General features: G+C 44.2%; 1 protein-coding gene and 1 non-coding gene across 2 annotated transcripts; both read right to left on the bottom strand.

Moving 5' to 3' along the window:
- Nucleotides 1–713: 713 nt before the first annotated feature.
- On the bottom strand, nt 714–785 carry TRNAY-GUA (transfer RNA tyrosine (anticodon GUA)). Its single transcript has one exon. It is a non-coding gene; the product is annotated as a tRNA-Tyr (tRNA).
- Nucleotides 786–5,789: 5,004 nt separating this feature from the next.
- On the bottom strand, nt 5,790–9,617 carry LOC123149485 (binding partner of ACD11 1). Its single transcript, XM_044569139.1, has 5 exons — nt 9,385–9,617; nt 7,877–7,980; nt 7,690–7,765; nt 7,196–7,276; nt 5,790–6,587 (listed from the first exon to the last, which is right to left on the bottom strand). Exons 1-5 carry the CDS (start codon nt 9,427–9,429, stop codon nt 6,093–6,095), a joined length of 801 nt encoding a protein of 266 aa, XP_044425074.1. The 5' UTR covers nt 9,430–9,617; the 3' UTR covers nt 5,790–6,092.
- Between the last annotated feature and the right edge of the window lie 10,491 nt (nt 9,618–20,108).

Raw genomic sequence — 20,108 nt, forward strand, 5'->3', positions numbered from 1 at the left:
GCAGAAGAGCCAATGAGAAATGTTGCTTAAGAGTCTGGTCTTATACAGACCAAATCCCGTTCTTGGCCCTGATTTATTTACAAAGGCAGTAGGCATGTAGCCAGCTTAGCACAAAGACAGTAGGCTCGTAGCTAGCTTAGCAAGCAGCAACTTGGCGCAATTGGTTTGTGAATTGGGTGGTCAAAGGCATAGTTGAGACGCATGGGAAAGCATCACAAAAGTGGCATGACAGTGATGCATATCCATGGCTGACTAGCAACAGTAGTGCCTGCAGGTTCCTATCTGAACCTCTGAGAAAAAGGAAGGTTCTTGTCAATGAGGCACTATTGTGTTGTCACTCTGAAGTCTGAACAGTCACAAGCAGGACACAGAGGCAGAGAAACACACACAGAGAGAGGCTTGTGCTGTGATCCAATCCAGCGCATGGATGATGGCGATTAGATTATTTAAGAGCTAGCCAGGTAGGCAGGGCTGTGGCTTACAAGATGGTTAGGTTATGTGGTGATGCCATTTGTGCATGCTTGGAAAAACTCAGTTGTGGATGTAGGCTGAAGTGACTCATGGTAGTACTGGCTACTGCTGCTGGGAAAAGTGGCAGCTCGAGTGACAAGTTACTCATCTTTCTTTCCTCTGTGTCACTGACTATAGAGATTGTGATGATTGTTATATAATAATAATGCCAGTGCTTAGTTCGTTCTTTCTCCAGGAATCTGCGCCGTTGCTGGGGATTGAACCCGGGTCACCCGCGTTACAGGCAGGAATACTTACCACTATACTACAACGACATTGTTGAATTTAAGTTTTATAATCCCTATACATTATGGAGCTATGGTGTTAACCAATAAGAGCGTCCCTCTTGTCTAAGCGAAAGGGTGGGACTTGGCCCCAGAAAATCGCGCCTGACTTATTAGAGGCCAAAGTGCTATATAATAATGCCAGTGCTTAGTCGTTGCATCGTGTATGTGGTATATACTAGTATAAACCTAGCAACGACTAAGCTCTACGCCTTGCTCGGCCTCAGGTGTGTAGGATGGCTTTGTAGCGAGTTATAATCATGTTTCATCCATCTTCTCAAGCTTAAAAAGGAACACCATCACGTACATTCCCGTACTATTCGATACCATATGGCACAACAACCATTCCATGAATGCTTTTGTGTATGCATTTCAATACTGCCATAAAAGGAGCCTATGGACATTTCAGAACTTTCCCCTCAATACATTACCTCGTAGGTAGGTGGTGGTCATATCAGTTCATGCTCAAAGTGTGGTAGATGACCACAACTTACCTTCCCATTTGCTGTCTCAAGTCGCATGCATCGGCACTATGAACATGGTAAAGATAATAATTCGTCAGAGCAGAATCATAATATTGGAACACATATCAGCGAAAATCATTGAAAGTGCATCAGGATCTAATATAGGTCAATAATTAATATAGAACTTTGTCCATTGTCCAAGAATCCGCACAAAAACGAGGGGAAAGTTTGTATTGGGGAGAAACTGTTGGGATAGATAGTATGTGTGCTAGAATGTCAAGAATTATTTATTGGGGATGGAAAGTACATATACACTAAAATGCCAAGAACTATTGTAAGTGAAAAAGAAGTTCTACTACTGAAAACAAATGCAGCATTTCTAGCGATAAAACCCAGGCTACCCACGTGATAACCATGAATACTTGCTACTATGTTACAATGATTGGGTTGACAGTTTAGTAACATATGATTTATAAAGGTTACTCAATGATCTTGGCAACCAACTCAACAAAAAAATCTTGTCAAGCTATAACCACGTCGTTTATCTCTAAGTGAAGAGATGCATTGCATTTTTGGTCTCCACAAAATGCAAATGTGGATTGAGTACATGCCAAAACATAAACAAGCGAAAGCCCCGTGCTTCGGCGTCGTCGACAATGACGCTTGAGGGCGTCACTTCCCTCTTGGAGGTGTTGTTGTGGGTCCCTTCATGATGTCAGGGCTCCAGGGTGAAAACCCTAGTCTGTCCTCTCGGGCTCGATGACGGTGGTGCTTGGCGTCATCACCCTTTTGAGAGCGTTGTCGTGGAGCCCCGGTATCCTTTGGTTGTAGCTGGACAACGACACCGGGCATGCCTTGTCCCTGGCTGGTGGCATCCTCGACACTGGTGTGGGGTGATCCCGGTGTTCTACTATCTTTTACACGTGTCCCTGTGGTCTTCGTTCTCGGTCCTTGCGATCTTGTGGCAGCAGCAGCGCTCCAGGGCCCAGAGCGAGGGGGCAGTCTCAACGCTGAGTCGGCCCTTTCCGGCGATGGCTCGGTGTGTTTGGTATCCTGGTGTTCGATGGTTTCTTTTGGCGGCCCAGCTCCGGTCCTGTTCGGTTGTCTAGGGTCTATTATGTTAGGTGTGGCATCTCCTATTTTCTTGCTTGGTGTTGGGTTAGGAGCATTTGTGCAACTAGCTTGAATGCCATTTTTTTGACCTTCTTGTACGAGGATTTTCTCATCATTTTGAATCCGTTCAGCCGTTTGTGACTTTATCTATAAAAGGGGGCAAAATTCTGTTTCGTGGAAAACATAGAGAAGGGAAACAGGGGCACTTCTACAAGCCTGACACTCCATGTCTTTGTAAAATGCCCTTCGTGTTACTCCAACTCAACCGAAAGAATGTGAGGCGGGAAATGGCCATCACATACAAGCGCACCATAAGGTGGTGATTGGCTCGAGAGCGGCGGTGGAACTGCACGTCCCCACCAACTATCTTACTCCTTATTTGATCTTCTATCAGTAAAAAATAATGTTTTTACACAGTGATGAAGAGATAGATTAAATTACGCAAGCTAGGTTTATGGTGTTGGATTATTAGTATGTCTGTGCATTTAGTGGCTTAATTTCATTCTAGGAATAACATCAAGGGTCGGCTTCCTCTCTTGTACATGTGCATCCGTACTGTTTTGGTGCAGCTTCTCATTTTTGTACCGTTTCGGAAGTCTTCTATGCTTTGAGTTTCTTTCAAGATTTTAGTTTAGTTACTGTGACACGTTTTGTTAATTCACTACAATAATAGAATAACATAAATTTAACTGAAAAAGCACCACCGATTATGTTCGGCACCATGCACTGTAATTTACTGCTCTTGCCAACGTACAAAGTGGCCATTACTTGATTTTCAATGTGTCTTAATGGGACAAAAAACGGAGTGTGGGATGTCTATGTTGTTCCTGTATAAAGACATCTTGTACGACATGAATCGGCTGTGCTAGTTCCATGATGATCCAGTTGCAAAGAAGAGTCCTCCATCTAACCATCGTACTGATGTAACTTCGTTTAGGAATCTAGGTTAGTACAATTGCAAATTCTGATGACTCCTAGTCCTAGGATGTTTGTAGGTTCATACAGCATTGCAAAAGCAGAACCAACTAAGGGTAAAACTTGTGTCCACAGTCCACTGAGTACGCATGTGGTTTATGAAGGGCAAAGCTTACGTACATTGCAAATGTGAAGTATGTCAATGTGAACCTATCATTGACTAAACTTTATGCCTCGCTTGGCCTCAGGTATGCAGGATGGCTTTGTTGCAAGCTATCATCATGTTCTATATCTCTTTTCATTCTTAAATATAACGGCTATTAAATGAAAAAACATTACTGTTTAATACTATATGGTGCAACAACCTAAGATCAGGCCCGTCGATGGAGGTGGCTGAGGTGGGCAACTATACATGGGCCCAAAAATTTGGTGAACCAAAATAAATAGGCATTGGTATACTGTACGTACAAGTATAATCAAACTTTGGCACGAGCAACTAATTAAGGATTATGTGTCAAGGCTATGTGTCATCCGTACCGATTACTCTTTCCTTTGTATCGGACCTTTCCCGCTTTCCTTACTTTCCTTCCTCACTCAAACTTCAAAAAGTCCTTCCATGAATCTAGGGAAGGAAAACCACCTCTGGTTAGGAATCACCTACAGCGGAAGGAACAGATAAAGAGAGAGGGGTTGGAGATAAAGAAATAAGGTGAGCGAGAGGGCAGCACAACTTGGCTCTTATCTGTGCTGACGAGTTTCTTCCCGTGCTCAGCTCCAATATACTCTGTTGTCGTGCTGCCCTTCACCCCCACAGTCTCCACCAACGTTTTTTTGTTGCAGTGCTCGGCCCCAACTTCCTCTTCTGCCATGGCGCCGGATCCGTAGCCATGGCCGCGCTCCTCCCCTTCTTCATCGTCGTGGCGCCGGGGAAGCTTCAATGGTGGACGGCGGAGATGCATGGCCCCAAGATGCTGCAACTAGTGCAAGATTTTGGAACCGGCTCGGCCTCGAGCTGCAACCGGCTCGGCCAGAGCTGCATCTGGCGTGGGGCGGTGCTGGAACGACGGCGACGTCGTGCTACAATGGGTGGCGCAAGATGCTAGAACCGGATCGGCCGTGAGCCGCAACCTTGATGTCTGGATGTTGGATCCTGCACCCATCTTTGCTGCAACCGGCTATGGTGAAGGCTACGGCCACCACCTTTTTTTTTTTGCTTGTGAGATTGATTTGCTGGAAGCAGCGTCTATGACTTTTTAGCTGCAACCGTTGTAGTTTTTTGCTACATCCGGCGAGGATTTTTGCTACATCCTTTTTCATGGTGTGGTTGTAGCCTCAGATGGCGACGACGTTGACTTTTTGCTACAATCGTGTTTGTTTTTGGCTACAACCACTGGTTTTTTTGGGTACATACATTCGTTCTTTCGGAGATCTGGCGACGGAAATGTTGCGACCTGCAATGACGAGCTTCAACCAATGGCAACGGTGACGATGTTTTTGCTGCAACCGTCTCTCTATTTTGCTACGAGTGACAACAAAAAAGCTACCAGGATGGCGGCCATGTTTTTGCGACCAACGGAAGTGGTGTTAGCATGAGCGGCAAGGGATGGCCGACGAGCACAGGCGAGCATGAGGCGGCCGACGAGCACAGAGAATCTTCCCCTTTTCTATTCTGGCGTGTGTGCGGAAGAAAGAGATGACCCAAGGGCTGCTGTCTTTTTTTGCTTTGGAGAAGGAAGTTGCGACTATTTAGGCTGTTGGTACGCGTGGGATCCAACGCTGGGCGCGCCGGCGCCTAGTAGTGCCCCAAAACATTTTAGTTTATGAGTTTGTATGATGGTTATAGCAAATAATTCTCTAGAATAATATGTTAAATATAAATTTCACCAATTAAAGAAACACCGCAGTCGATGTTCTTATAGATGTTGACACCGTGCTAGCCAAGATAAAACATCTAAGGCACCATTACTTGATGTTCAATGTGTCTGACGGAATAAAATAGAGTGGAGAGTTCCACTTACAAAAATACTCTGTACCATTTGAATCAAATGTGCTAGTGCCAGAGCAGTGCGCACAAGAAAAGTCCTTCACTGATCTCATGCTAACCATCACGGCAAATCTGAATTCATGGAAAGCAAGACCGTGCAGACAGTGATCCCGATGCTTCCAAGTCCCAGGATGTTTGTGGGTTTCAACAACATTACAAAATCAGTTCCAACTAAGTGCTAAACTCGTGTCCAGTGCAAATGCATGTGGTGTATATGGTCATATGCAGCATATCAAAGGCTGTTCAAACTAAGTGCAAACCTTGCGTGGATCACTTATGTGGTATATGCAAGTATGAACCTATAAACGACGAAACCTTACACCTTGCTCGATGAAACTTTACACATTGCTCGCCCTCGGATACACAGAAGGGCTTCGTTGTGAGCCATGACCTAGTTCCATCACTTCTCATGCTTAAATAGAAGCACTTTACACCACCATTTGATAGATGCAACAACCATACGAAATAAGCTTTCGTGCGAGCAATTCAAATACAGCCACTAGCAATATTATTACAGCACCCTTCCACAACTTAATAACCAAGTAAAAGGTTCATTCCAATTCTACCTTGAACAGTTCTGTAACATGTAAAACCCCAAAGTAAATTTCCTGTTCTTCTACAAAGAGAGAAAATAATCCTGGGTTGCAAAAGTTCACATATGGAAGGGGTGATCTCATGTGTTCTATATATCTAATGTTGTCTTCTGATCCACCAATAAATAATACAACATGGCAAGGCACATAGAGGAACGGGGGGTGAGGATCAGCGGATGGGCGTGTACGAGCTGCCCCCGGAGCCCTTCTGCTGGTCCTCGGCTGACATCTTCTCCTTCGTCATCGTGCTGACGTCGGTGGCAGCCTTGGCAACCTTGCCAAACGCGCTGGTGACCCACGACGCGCTCGTGAAGACGTACCTGTTCTTCATGATGGCGGACCCTGCGTTGCTCACCGTCTGCTCGGCCGCAGCCAGCGCCGACTTGGTCTTGTCAGAGACCTGGAACTTCTGGTCCATCTCCTTGACCTTCTCGTTTACCACTGTAGTGCCCATGGTGAACTTCTCGCTGAGCCCTATCTTCTTGTCGATGGAGGCCACCTTGGCGGTGGCAGTGGATGTGAAGCCATGCCTCTCATCAAAAGATTTCGCCTTGCCAACGGCGTCTTTGCCCAGGGTGAAACCCCTGGCAAGCATAGTGCTGACAACATCCTCAGCCTTGTGGACCACATTGTCACCACCCGCTGGTACTCTGGTTCCACTCATCTGAAAACACAAGACAATATTTGATATTACAACAACATACTTCAATTGTACTTTCAATGTTACTACTGAACTAAGGTTGCCAGTAACATAAATCTAGGTCTGGTGCATGAACACCAGCACTAGTTCACACTCCACAACTTGAAAATTTGGAACGTCTGAAAGCCAAAGAGATAAATACATACAGTTGAGCATAATACCAGGCATAAAAGATCTTAAGTCTAATACAAGCAGGACACCAGAGCTCCACTGCATCCTGGTTTAGTACTAATAGGATGCAAGACATTAAGGGTACTGAGTACGCCTTCCAGATAAATAAATCAAGAGGCCCGTCAGATGGAACCTTGTGAAATATGTCATGGGTTTCTGATGGTCATTTGTTAACTACAACTAAGCATGAACCTTCATTGAAACTTTGATCTCATTTATGGTAAAGAAAGAGGAATATGCATAAAGTGTATGATGTCGAACAAAATCAGTACGGTTTCAGTGAATTTAAGAAAAACACAACTGATCTACATACATACAGAATTATCATATGTGCCTCAACTCAGGACACAACATACAAAAGAATTAAACAGGCCAACATGGTAAACTGAGGCATCACATACCAGTGGAGCAGAGGCAGTAGGGGGCGGTTGATACTCTGGAGCAGGTGCAATGATAACAGAAAGGTCAACTATTGTTGCGCCCTGTTACAATGAGATAAAATGTCTGCTCAGAGATATTTTTCATAAGAGAACAAGACAATATTCCATAGATGTCGCTCCTATGAAAATGAGAACTGTGCTTAAACTCCACAATTGCTTTATCTTTCGGAAAAATCATTGAGTAAGAATTGCAAGGCGATTGACCATTAACTGGATTAAAGAGCAACTGAAGAATTATATATTTGCAAGGTTTAGATACTACTTCTGTTGAGATGAAAAGCATGTAAAAGTAAGGTATGGCGTCTGAAACATCTGACATAAACATTTCACATCTAAATGTGGCAATGGAATATGGCAGAGGTCTGTTGGGAGACAATGATTAAAAAAATAGTGAACAATTGGAGAGAAGATTGTAGCAGCTGAACCGAATCCTACAAAGGCCTTCAATTACCCACCGAAAGAAGGAGCGCAGTCTCTGCTCCTTGGGCATCTTTAAAAGTAACATATGCAACTTGAGACCACTCGTCACCACTGAGAAAAAAAAATAGAGCAATCAAAATCTGATAATGCAAGTAAAAATACTATCCAGAAAAGTAATAGAAGTATATGATCCTATTGTGCAAATATTACAAACTTACAAACCTTTTCATATCCACATGTTCAATGTCTCCTGAAAAAGAAAAGAACTCCTTAATGTCTTGCTCAGTTGCACTCAGGGAAACATTTGTGACCTTCACAGTCCTCACCTGTCATTACCAAACATTATCAGTTACAGAACAACTACAAAGGGAAACAAACAGGGAAGCAAAAATAAAGCCAAATAGCACACTGCATAAGGAAATCCATGGTCAAGCAAAGGCTTTTAACAGTTGAGTTATCATGCAAGTGGGGCTTTAGTTGATGTACTGAATCAAACTACTTAAGCTCATGCTTCCTCATATAAACACAAATCAATCCATTTTTCTTAAGCACTCTTGCAAACTTAAAAAACACAGTGAGCCACCTCAATCAGCTTGATCTTCTAAACCAAACTCGACAACAATCATCCGATTGTTTTTCCCAACTCAAATATGCTTGCTACGGTAAGAACTTTACAAATGGTTATAACTTAACGCATATATGCTTGCTACTTCACCCTAAATCACATATAAACATCAGCATTTGTTAATCGAGTTGCAGGTCATCTCATATAACCCAAAGAACAAGCTAGTGAGATAAGCACAAGGTGTTCTGAACTCCCAACACAAACAAGGATTTCGCTCAACTTAGAGAGCACACGTAAGCAGGCTTCAATCTCGCGCATCACCCAAGCAAGGATCTGCGTCACCGACAGACTGAACTTGATATCACAGAGTTGGTTATTACAACAAACAATTCACAGGTTAAAAACATCAGCTAGCACAAGTCACAGATAATCAGCTAGCACAAGCCACGGATAATCAGTTAGCGCAAACCACAGATAATCAGCTAGCAGAAGTCACAGATAATCAGCAAGCACAAGCCACAGATAATCAGCTAGCGCAAACCACAGATAATCAGCTACCAGAAGTCACAGATAATCAGCTAGCACAAGCCAGAGATAATCAGCTAGCACAAACCACACATAATCAGCTAGTACAGGTCAACATGTTTCGAGCAATCATCTTATCCTAGCCCACAGAATCGGCGCATACTAACTTAACCAACCGGCTGCAACCGATCTCGAGCTCCAACCTGAATCGATATCCCGAAGTTTGTCATCACAACAAACAAATGCACAGATTAAAATCATCAGCTAGTGGCACAAACCCAGCTAATCAGCTAGTACTACAAATCACAGACATCAAACAGTATTCAAACTTTTGAAGAACAAAATCCTCTTCGCCAGCCCCACGGAACCGGCGAGCGCTAGCTTAATCAGCCGGCCACGAATCTCGCGCTCCGACCCGAACCAAGGCGGCGCGCGGCTCCTTCCAGCTCCGACGACCCTGCTAAGCACGGATTCGCCAAACCCTAACCCTAACCTGCGGAGCTCGCGGAAGGGGCACGGGCGCCGGCGAAATCACGGGGGTCGCCCGCCCTGGCGCGGCCAGATCCAGCGCCAGCAGCGACCGAGAAGAAGATTCTAGACAGCGAGAGGGGAGAGGGGGAGCGGGGCAGAGGGCACTCACCGGCGCCGCCACGGGCACCTCCACCGGAGCCGTCGCCGCCGCCATCGCGCGCGTAGCAGAGGAAAGGGGATTAGGCCGGCGGCGGTGGTGATTAGGGGATGGATGGATTGGATTAGCGCTGATGTGCAAGCGTGGAAGGGAGGAAGACGACTACTAGTAGTAGTGGGAGAGGACTCTTCGAGGGGGGTGGTGTGGGCGACTTCGAAGTTAAGGAAAGCAATTGCAAGAAGCAAAAAACACCTTCAAAAGGAAAACATATTGGGCTCCCACACATATTTCTTTTTTCCTTTTTTCCTCTCAGGGGGAATAAATCAGTTCTTTTTTGCAAGAAGCATGCACAGAAAGCGCATTGCGAAGAAAGACGGCAGGCGTTGAGAGAATATGACACCCCCGCCATTTTCATCTGTGTCGAGAAATCATGGGGCACGACACTATGCCTTCGCTTCATGCTAAGCGGGGCTTCCGAGTCGTACTGAGCGTTTTCTTCCCGACGTCTCCTATTCTCAAGATGAAGCGACGATTGCATGGTTTTCTTTTCATCTTTTGGTATCAGGTGGTTTCTGAGAGATGTTGAAATTTCGGTGACTCTGAAAAATGCGGAGAACACAAGTCGGCTCGTGGTGTCATATAAATTGGTGCTCGTCCAATGCATGGTTGTTGAAGACATTTATGAAAGTTTGTTTGCTTGTATGAGGAAAAAACAAATGATTATTTCAAACGGGTTTCAATCAATGGTTTTTAAATTTCAGCCTTTCTACATAAATATGGTTTCTTTTTTCCTTTAAGAATATAGAACAAAAGAAACGTCAATGACAAAAATCATATGGGATTTATTCCTACAACTTAAACGATCCACCTAGAGAAAAAATTTATAATAGTTAATGTTGTTTTCCAAAAAATCCTACGGATCAAACTATAGGCCTAGTTTGATATATATTTATTCTTGCCTAGCTTTCTTTTTGGGAATAAAAGTACCATGCATCCGTTTTATGACAAGATTCATATCTATTATGAAAGTTCATCAGAAGTATAGAGCACCTCAAACATAATAAAAATTACATGGAGATGTCTAGACCACCGAACGGCCATTAGCGTCTCCAGAACGAGCCACCGACGCTCAATTAATGCCCATCCCCTATCGGAGGCAGCTTGACCTCGTTGATAACAGCCGGGAAGTCTTCGTGCATGTGCACCTGTTGTAATTGTCACTGTAGTAGTAGTAGTGGGAGAGGACTCTTCGAGGAGGGTGTTGTGGGTGACTTTGAACTTAAGGCAGCAAATAGGAAGAAGCAAAAATCACCTTAATCAAAAGGAAAACCTTATTGGGCTCCCAAACATATTTCGTTGTTTCCCTTTCTTCTCATGCGCAATAAATTAGGTTTTTTTGTGAGAAACATGTAGACAAAATGCCTTCCGAAGAAAAGACGGGAGGCGTGGAGAGAATGTGACACCTCGAGCAGATCATGTGTGTCGAAAAATCATGGGGCTCGACACCATGCCTTCCCTTCATGCTAAGCAGGGCTTCCAAGTCATGCTGAGCATATTCTTCCTCGACCCCATGTCTTCACCTCGTACCAAGCATGCAGTACAACACCAACTCAGCGTATTCTTCCAGATGCCTCCTATTCTCAGTATGAACTTTTGTTCTTGCATAGTTTTTCCCTCTTTTGCTAATAGGGGGTTTTCTCATATGTGTCAAAACTGGGTGACTCTGAAACATGCGAGAACACAAACCGACTGGTGGTGGCATATAAATTGTTGGCCATCCGGTGTATGGTTGTTGAGAATATTTATTATAAACATTTAAGTTTGAGTACAATTCTCTGTGATTGGACGTAGCAAAAACAAATGATTGTTTCGAACAGGTTTGAGCTCAATGAATCTTTTAAGAATATAGAGCAAAAGAATCATAAATGGGAAATTTCATATGGGATTTATTCTTACAACTTAAATGACACACCTACAGAAAAATTATAATAGCTCATGTACTAGAAAATTTATATGAAAATCCTACGAATCAAACTATTAGATGCTCTGGTTCGACTTATCTTTATTGTTGCATAGTTTTGCTTTTTCTTTTCGAGAAAAAAAAGTGGCATGCATCTTCATATTTCAATGAAAAGTAACCAATGAAGAAGATCGGGTAGTACAATTAATCAATAAGGGATTTTTTGTGTGTGCAGAACCAGTAAGTATAGTAATTAATAAATAAGCACTCATCGAAGCAGTACACCAGCGAACTGCAGTGTCAAAATTCATTTGAAACTGTAAGTTCTAAAGCATAAACTAAAAAATAAACAATATATGAGGAAAACCCACAAAAGATAAGCGATTTTCAGTTAGTCACATGCCATGAAAAGGCCTATAACATGGTTCAGAAGCAATTAGCCCATGTTTTACACAACATCTCTAATATTTAACCGTGACCGCACCAGGCGTTCTCAGTTGTAACGTTATAAGATATCACTTCACATTAGCTCATTCCTCTTGCTTAAGCACCAAGAGTCAAAGACGTGCCCCTTTTTATTCTCTTCATTCCTAGGAAGGGCCAAATACTTCACTTGGTGAATGGGACAAAAGAGAAAACAAATACAGTGGACACATATTCTGTTCTTTTGTTCTCATGAAAGCTAAAAACAGTTTTGAGAATTTTATCATTTCCTAGAAATTGGCATGTGACATTTTTTCCTTCTGCGACAATATCAACATCATTATACATCTCAATAGTTCAAGTGAAAGATGTCTTCTGGATGCCAGTCAAGACACAAGATACAACAAAACAGAGCTCTCAAATGTTCTCCGGTCAATACAGATTTGTCTTTTTTTCTTATTCCCCGATGAAGATATGCTCTCGATTTCATTAAGTGAAATTCTGTTAGGAAACTACATGGCCGGTAGCTGACATGTTTCAGCTAGGCATGATCGTCCAACCCTGTATGAAGCTCTAAACTTACCAATCAAAGACGCAAAATAAGTTGGCAATGCAAGGAATTCAGAACTTAACAACACGCAAAAGCTCATGGAGGTCAAAGGAAGGACCGAAGGAAGGTGAAGCTGCGGTGAACATGGCGTACCCACATGGCTCTGGAGGATACATATATAGGAGGACAAGGCAGTGAAAGAGATAAGCGAGGAGATAGGTCGGAGCGTATTACCATCCTCTCATGTATATGTAGTTTTTTTTAAGGGAGAATGCCCCCGGCCTCTGCATCTCTTGATGCACAAAACCATATTATTAAAAATCTATGTTCAGAACAAGGTCTCAAACAAGTACTATGACTCAAAAGAAAATAAGTTGTCACAAAAAATAGGGTAAGATGACTAGACACACATCATATTGTTGGACCACCATCCAAACCGGTTATAAGTATCTCGTGTAACCATCTCTCATTGGTTGCATCCAATTTCCATAAGCTCGTTGTGATCCGCATGGCTGAGTAGCGACCACGTACGAATCCAAGCAGACGCCCTGAAGATAACCTGCAAAAAGTTCATGATTGTTTGTCTGTTAAAGGCAACATCATTCCAACAATCCCATATGGCCCCAAGTAACACACACACTCCAACTAGAATATGTGCCCAGTTTTAGCCTCTATCCCAGTTAGCCAAGTCCCAAATAAATGCGAAACCGTGACAAGTGGAGTAATGTTAAAGGACGCGTGAATGGTCTGCGACAATAATTTAGCAAATGGGCATTGGAGAAAAAGATGTTCTATTGTTTCGTCGTGATCATAAAAGCAAGATCGTTTACTACCTGCCCAACTACGCTTTGCCAAGTTATCATTTGTCAAAATTACTCTCTTATGTACAAACCACATAAACACCTTGATTTTCAATGACACTTCGATTTTTCATATGTGGATCGAGTATATTTAGTGGTGGGAGGTGGCATGGTGTCGCGCCAAACCAACATATGGTTCAACACCACATCTTCACTCCATACTAAGTGTTCCCTTCCGCACATCTCATATTACCAAGTTTATGCTCTTTTCAATTTATTTCCCTGAATTATTTTACTAACAATAGGTGTATAATAGATGTTGAGCCTTAGTGAGTAAACAAAAACCGATTCTTGCTACTCTCATCATGGAAAGTAAACAAAAAATGATTCCTGCCAAGATCTTTGCATTCCAATGCAGTAAAAGGGCAACGCAGATTACCCAGCCTTCTTCCCTCCTATCACCCATGGCCATCCCTCTTTAGAAAACCAATCCAGGAAAGAACACTCTTATGATCGCGCACCCCAGCGGATGTGAAAGACTTTCATAGGGGAGGGCTCTCATGGGAAAGTCGAACTGATTTCTACTCTCACAGGGAATAGGTTCTGCCCGTGGAAAGTTCTACCACGGGGAACAAGTGCGGGACAGGGATGCTTGATGGTGGGGAAACCGATCTACATCCTCACAATCGCCAGCGGGCTTGGAAGAGATGAGCGCGGATCTGGAAATTTTGATGGATTTTGGGAAGAGATCGCGCGGCAGGTTGGCAAAGAAGAGGTCGTTGTGGTGTGCTCAAAATGACCACTATACATCTAGCAGACTTACAACCTATCCACACACAACACGTCCTGAGGAACTTCTGAAATCATCTGGCTCAGTGAGTGGCAGATGCGTCGTCTTCCTTGTGGCCCGTAGACGAGTGATGTACCTAAAAACTGGGGAAGATGCCTTGGGTGGCACACTCACATTGATCCTTGGGGTAGAACCTGTTGGAAATATGAGCAATTTACCAAATGATTTTATTAACAGAAGTACTAGATAAAGCATGACTAATATAGTAGAGATAAAACAAGTTATGTGTTCTGACAGAGAGAAGGTAAATAACATCTGCATATATGAACTGTACCTAGCATATCTAGAGCAGACTGTAGAACTAGTTGCATGTATGGAGTAGAACCTAACACATCTAGGGAAAGTACTAGTATGAGAAACTGTGGCAGGACATCTAACAGAAGGAAGATGAACACATATGTGATAGCAGCATCAGTAGTACTGGACTTGGGGTCGATGTCCTCGCCAGCCATGTCGTCGAGGAGGTTGTCGACGTCGGGGAAGTAGTCATCGTTGGGGAAGTAGTCGTCGGAGTCCGGGGTGTTCGTGACAAAGAAGTCAATAGTCGCGCTGGGCGCTCCCCAAAAACCTTATCACCCTTCTCCCGTACGGGACTCAAGGAGGTGAGGTTTCGGAGGCCTACTGTCCCAACTCCCGGTGCACGCCGCAAGCCGGGATGAGGAAGACAACAGTACCTTAGAGATTGGAATCGGTGGGGAGAGGAAGGAGAAGGTCTGGTGCGTCTATCTGAGAGGAGCGACCTCCCTTTTATAGGCGCAAGAGAAGGAGGCGAGAGGCTGCACCGGGAGCTAAAGGGAACGCGGGAGACGAAACGAACAGACAGCAGCCGAAGTGTGGAGCGTTCGTATTAAATATCCACTACAGCAAAAACTTTCCAGCTCCCGAGTGACCTTTCGTATACCCGTAGTGTGTGGCAAAAATTTAGACATCGGCTCATTCTCGCAACCCGCGGCGTGGCGCGCCGAGGCGGGCGGCGAAGGAGCGCGCGTGGATATCCCTCTTGTTCTCATGCTCATACGAATGGGGAAAGAACCTTCCTTATGAAGAGGTCCAACTCCCTCTAAACTAGCAATGTGTGACTAAACTTTTATTCCACCTTTTGCCTTGTACAAATGGGCTGCGTAGGTCTCTAAAATTTATTAGGAATTTCTGAAACTGTTATTGGACTAGGCCCAAAATAAACAAAATTCGCTAGGCCCAAAATAAACAAAATTCCAACAGAACCCGGACGGGCTAGCTGGCCACCGCCAACACCAAGCATTGAACCAAAGGGTTTGTTCTCGACATGAAGAGAACATCTGACCCCGAGTCTTGCTGCTGCGTCGGAAATTCATATGACTCGACACTAAGTCTTCACTTCATACAAAACATGTCGTTGAAGAGCCGCTGCGTGTTTTCTCCCCAACGTCTCCTATTCTCAAGATGAACTCCCTTTCTTTACTTTTTTGTTGCATAGTCTTTCTACTCTTTTGCTAACTTGGGCTTTCTAACAGGTGTTAAAACGAAGTGGCTCCGGAGCACGCGGAGAACACATTCGGCTGGTGGTGGCATATAAATTGTTGGGCATGTAGTGTATGGTTGCTGAGAGCCTTTATTGTGAACAGTTTTTTTATTGGAAGTCTCCGTGATTGCACGTAGGGAAAAGATGATTTATTTCAAACATGTTTGAGTCAGTGAATTGTTATTTAAAGAATATATAGAACAAAGAATCATAAATGAAAATTTTCATATGGGCCTTATTCTTACAACTTAAATGACACACGTACAGAAAATTTATAATAGCTCACCCACTATTCTACGAATCAAACTATCAGATGCTCTGATTTTACTCGTATTTATTGTTGCATAGTTTTTCGTTTCTTTCTGAGAAAAGGCAGCATGTATCTTCGTATTTATAACAGTAACCATAACAACGTCCAGTTAGTACAATTAATTAATACGTGAATTCATTTGTGTGGAATCAATAAGTATAATTAACAAATAAGCACTTGTCCAAGCAGCACAACAACCTTTGCCCGGCTCCGGCGAAGGAGGGGCGATGATAGCGGTGTGCCTTCGACTCGCTTCAGTGCTTGTAGTCGTCGCTAGGTGGTCTATGGATTTGGATGTAATTTTTATTATTTATAGTGTTCGTTGTACTACCATGATTAAAGATGAATAGATTGGAAGCTTTTCCCGCAAAAAGAAAAAAATTGCAGTGTCAAAAATCATTTGAAACTGCAAGTTCTAAAGCATAAACAATATATGAGGAAAAACCACGGAAGAAAAGCAATAAGAATCGGTAAGGTACTAACTTGCTTCAGAAGCAACTAGCCCATATTTTATACTACAGGTAATATTTAATCATGATCACACCTTGCGTTCTCAGTTGTATATTTATAGGATATGACTTCACGTTAGCTCATTCCTTTTCCTTAACCACCAAGAATCAAAGACGTGTCCCTTTCTTTCTCTTACTTCCTAGGAAGAGTCAAATACTTCACTTAGTGAAATGAGACAAAAGAGAAAATAAATTCAGTGTACACACGTTCTGTTCTTTTGCTCTCATGAAAGATAAAAAGTATTTGGCATGTGACCATTTTTCCTTCTACGACAAGATTAACATCATTAAACATCAATATTTCAAGTGAAAGATGTTTCCCGAATGCAGTCAAGACCCAAGAACACACCAAAATAGAGCTCTCAAATGTTGTCCAGTCAATTCAGATTTGTCCAACCCCATATGAAGCTCTAAACTGTTGGTGTATAGGAAGTGAATATATTTGAAGCTCCTGTCATGTGATTGGTAGCTCCTGTATCAATAATCCAGGATTTTGATTGTGTTGTAGAATTGTGGGTCTGGTGAGGTGTCATACCTTGGTGTGAAGTGGCATGCAAACTAGTTTCAGCTTTAGAGGAATCCTGGAAGGAAGACAAATCTTCTGAGAGTCTAATCTTGGAGGTGAAATCCTCAAGAGCTCGCACATCTACTACCGGTAGCTCCTTCTTGGATGTAGTGAGGTTCGCCTGTCTTTTATGAGCTCCCTGACCTCCCCCTGGCTGAGACTTTCCTTTTTCCCACCAAGTTGGATAACCATGCAGCTCAAAGCATGAATCCTTTGTGTGTCCAGGCCTTTTGCAGTGGTTGCAAAAAAGTTTGCTTTTATCTGTTTTAGCAAAGGTCTTAGGAGCACGACGAGCTTGTATGGATAGGGCTGCACGTGCATCTGATTTTTCTTGAACATGCTCATTGGGTTGAGCAAGACGAGTCTCCTCCTCAATCACACTGGAAATGATATCATCAAGGCTTAGCCATTCAATTTTGGAGAATATTAGCTGACGGCGGAGATCAAACTCCTAATTTAGGCCATCAAGGAAGAGCTTGCCCACAAATGGTTCAAACCAGGTATGGTGAACAACCACATCATTCTTGTCAACGGGTTGAAAAGGATGGTAATAATGCAACTCCCTATACAATCTCTTCATCTCACCTGCATACTCAGTCGCTGATTTTGAGCCTTGCTTCAAGTTAGTCAACTCCTGCATGATGCGAGTAGCCTGCATCTTATTTGATTTTCCTGAAAATTGCTTCTCTAGAGCTTTCCACACTTCAAATACAGTGGTTATAGTCTCAACTTGTTCTCGGATCGGTGGTTCCATACTTGCTAATAACCACACCAAAACTCTATCATTGATCTGTTTGGTGATAGTACCACTTTTCAGTTTCTCTTCATCGGCACTAAGCAATTCTTCATAGCCATGAGAACTCAAAATTAACTGGGCATGCCGTGCCCAGCTGATGTAATTGCCCGGTCCAGCCAACTTTACTGGATTAGGCTCAAGAGCATACTTGACAGCTTCAGGAACCACCTTGAGTTGTTATTGCTGCTACTCAAATGCTTTGCTTAAAATTTCATACAACTTATCCACACTAGTATCCCTTGATTTCTCCTTTGTTTGATCTGCCATGATTTACCACCACACAAAAAATACCAGACGCACAGGAGTTGGCTTTTGCAGATCTCCACTGACAACAACACACATGCAGCACAAGCAGAGTAAAAGCAGAGTTGGCACTAGTCAAGTAGATATACTAGTGCGAGTTGCTCTCAAATGCGCACAGACTGCACAAGTATTTTAATCCGGCCACCAAGCAAAGATGGGCTATCCTGCTGCACTACTCACGATTCTCCAACAGCAGCCACAAGTACTAATACCACTATCAATTAACTACAGGAAGCCAGCTTACTGCTTAGACAGGGACGGCATAGCCGCAACAAGCAATTTTCCGGCGACAGAACCAAATCCACTTCTGAGCACGGAGTAATCACAGCTGCACCGGGAGGCAGTCCAACAGGTTACCTTAGGTTGGTCGCAGTACTCCTTGTCGTAGCTTGGAGATGATATCCCAGGTCACGGCGGCTGCTCGCAATGGCGGCAGCTCGAGTGCCCACGACAGTAAATTACGGCGACACAGCACCGCAATTAGCAGTCGCCAAGGTCGAAATCACACAGGATAAACCTGCTCCGTTGCCATGTTGAATATCATCTGAGATTTGAGGAATTTGTGTTAGGGATTGGAGGGAGCCTGAGGAGGATTTGGGGAAATTCTGGGCATCGATGGTTTATAACTTTTATCGATTGCTTTAGTCGTTACACTTGGCTCTATCTCTTGAAGCATAAGAGTGATGTGTGCTCAGTTTTTAAAGTGTTGGGGAACGTAGCAGAAATTCAAAATTTTCTACGCATCACCAAGATCAATCTATGAAGTAATCTAGCAACGAGAGGAAGGAGAGTGCATCTACATACCCTTGTAGATCTCTAAGCGGAAGCGTTCAAGTGAACGGGGTTGACGGAGTCGTACTCGTCGTGATTCAAATCACCGGAGATTCTAGTGCCGAACGGACGGCACTTCCGCGTTCAACACACGTGCAACCCGGTGACGTCTCCTACGCCTTGATCCAGCAAGGGGAGAAGGAGAGGTTGGGGTAGACTCCATCCAGCAGCAGCACGACGGCGTGGTGGTGGTGGAGGAGCGTGGCAATCCTGCAGGGCTTCGCCAAGCACCGCGGGAGAGGAGGGAGAGAGGCAGGGCTGTGCCATGAAGAGGTCAAAACTCATCTGTTGGCAGCCCAAAAGTCCTCAAGTATATATAGGGAGAGGGAGGGGGTGCACCCCCTTTAGGGTTTCCACCCCAAGGGGTGCGGCAGCCCCAAACCCATCTAGGGTGGCGGCCAAGGGGGGAAGAGGGGAAACTTGCCCCCCAAGCTAGGTGGAGGCGCCCCCTCCCCAAACCCTAGGCGCCTTGGGCCCTTGTGGGGGGGGGGGGGGGCGCACCAGCCCACCTGGGGCTGGTCCCCTCCCACACTTGGCCCATGCAGCCCTCCGGGGCTGGTGGCCCCAATTGGTGGACCACCGGGACCCTCTCGGTGGTCCCGGTATATTACCGATAAAACCCGAAACTTTTCCGACGACCAAAACAGGACTTCCCATATATAAATCTTTATCTTCGGACCATTCCGGAACTCCTCGTGACGTCCGGGATCTCATCCCGGACTCCGAACAACATTCGGTAACCACGTATATCTATTCCCTATAACCCTAGCGTCATCGAATCTTAAGTGTGTAGACCCTACGGGTTCGGGAACCCTGCAGACATGACCGAGACAACTCTCCGGCCAATAACCAACAGCGGGATCTAGATACCCATGTTGGCTCCCACATGTTCCACGATGATCTCATCGGATGAACCACGATGTCAAGGATTCAATCAATCCCGTATACAATTCCCTTTATCTAGCGGTACGATACTTACCCGAGATTCGATCGTCGGTATCCCGATACCTTGTTCAATCTCGTTACCGGCAAGTCTCTTTACTCGTTCCGTAACACATCATCCCGTGATCAACTCCTTGATCACATTGTGCACATTATGATGATGTCCTACCGAGTGGGCCCAGGGATACCTCTCCGTTTACACGGAGTGACAAATCCCAGTCTCGATTCGTGCCAATCCAACAGACACTTTTGGAGATACCTGTAGTGAACCTTTATAGCCACCCAGTTACGTTGTGACGTTTGGCACACCCAAAGCACTCCTACGGTATCCGGGAGTTGCACAATCTCATGGTCTAAGGAAATGATACTTGACATTAGAAAAGCTTTAGCATACGA

Source organism: Triticum aestivum, chromosome 7A (genome assembly GCF_018294505.1).
Source record: "Triticum aestivum cultivar Chinese Spring chromosome 7A, IWGSC CS RefSeq v2.1, whole genome shotgun sequence".
In the NCBI taxonomy this organism is placed as follows: domain Eukaryota; kingdom Viridiplantae; phylum Streptophyta; class Magnoliopsida; order Poales; family Poaceae; genus Triticum; species Triticum aestivum.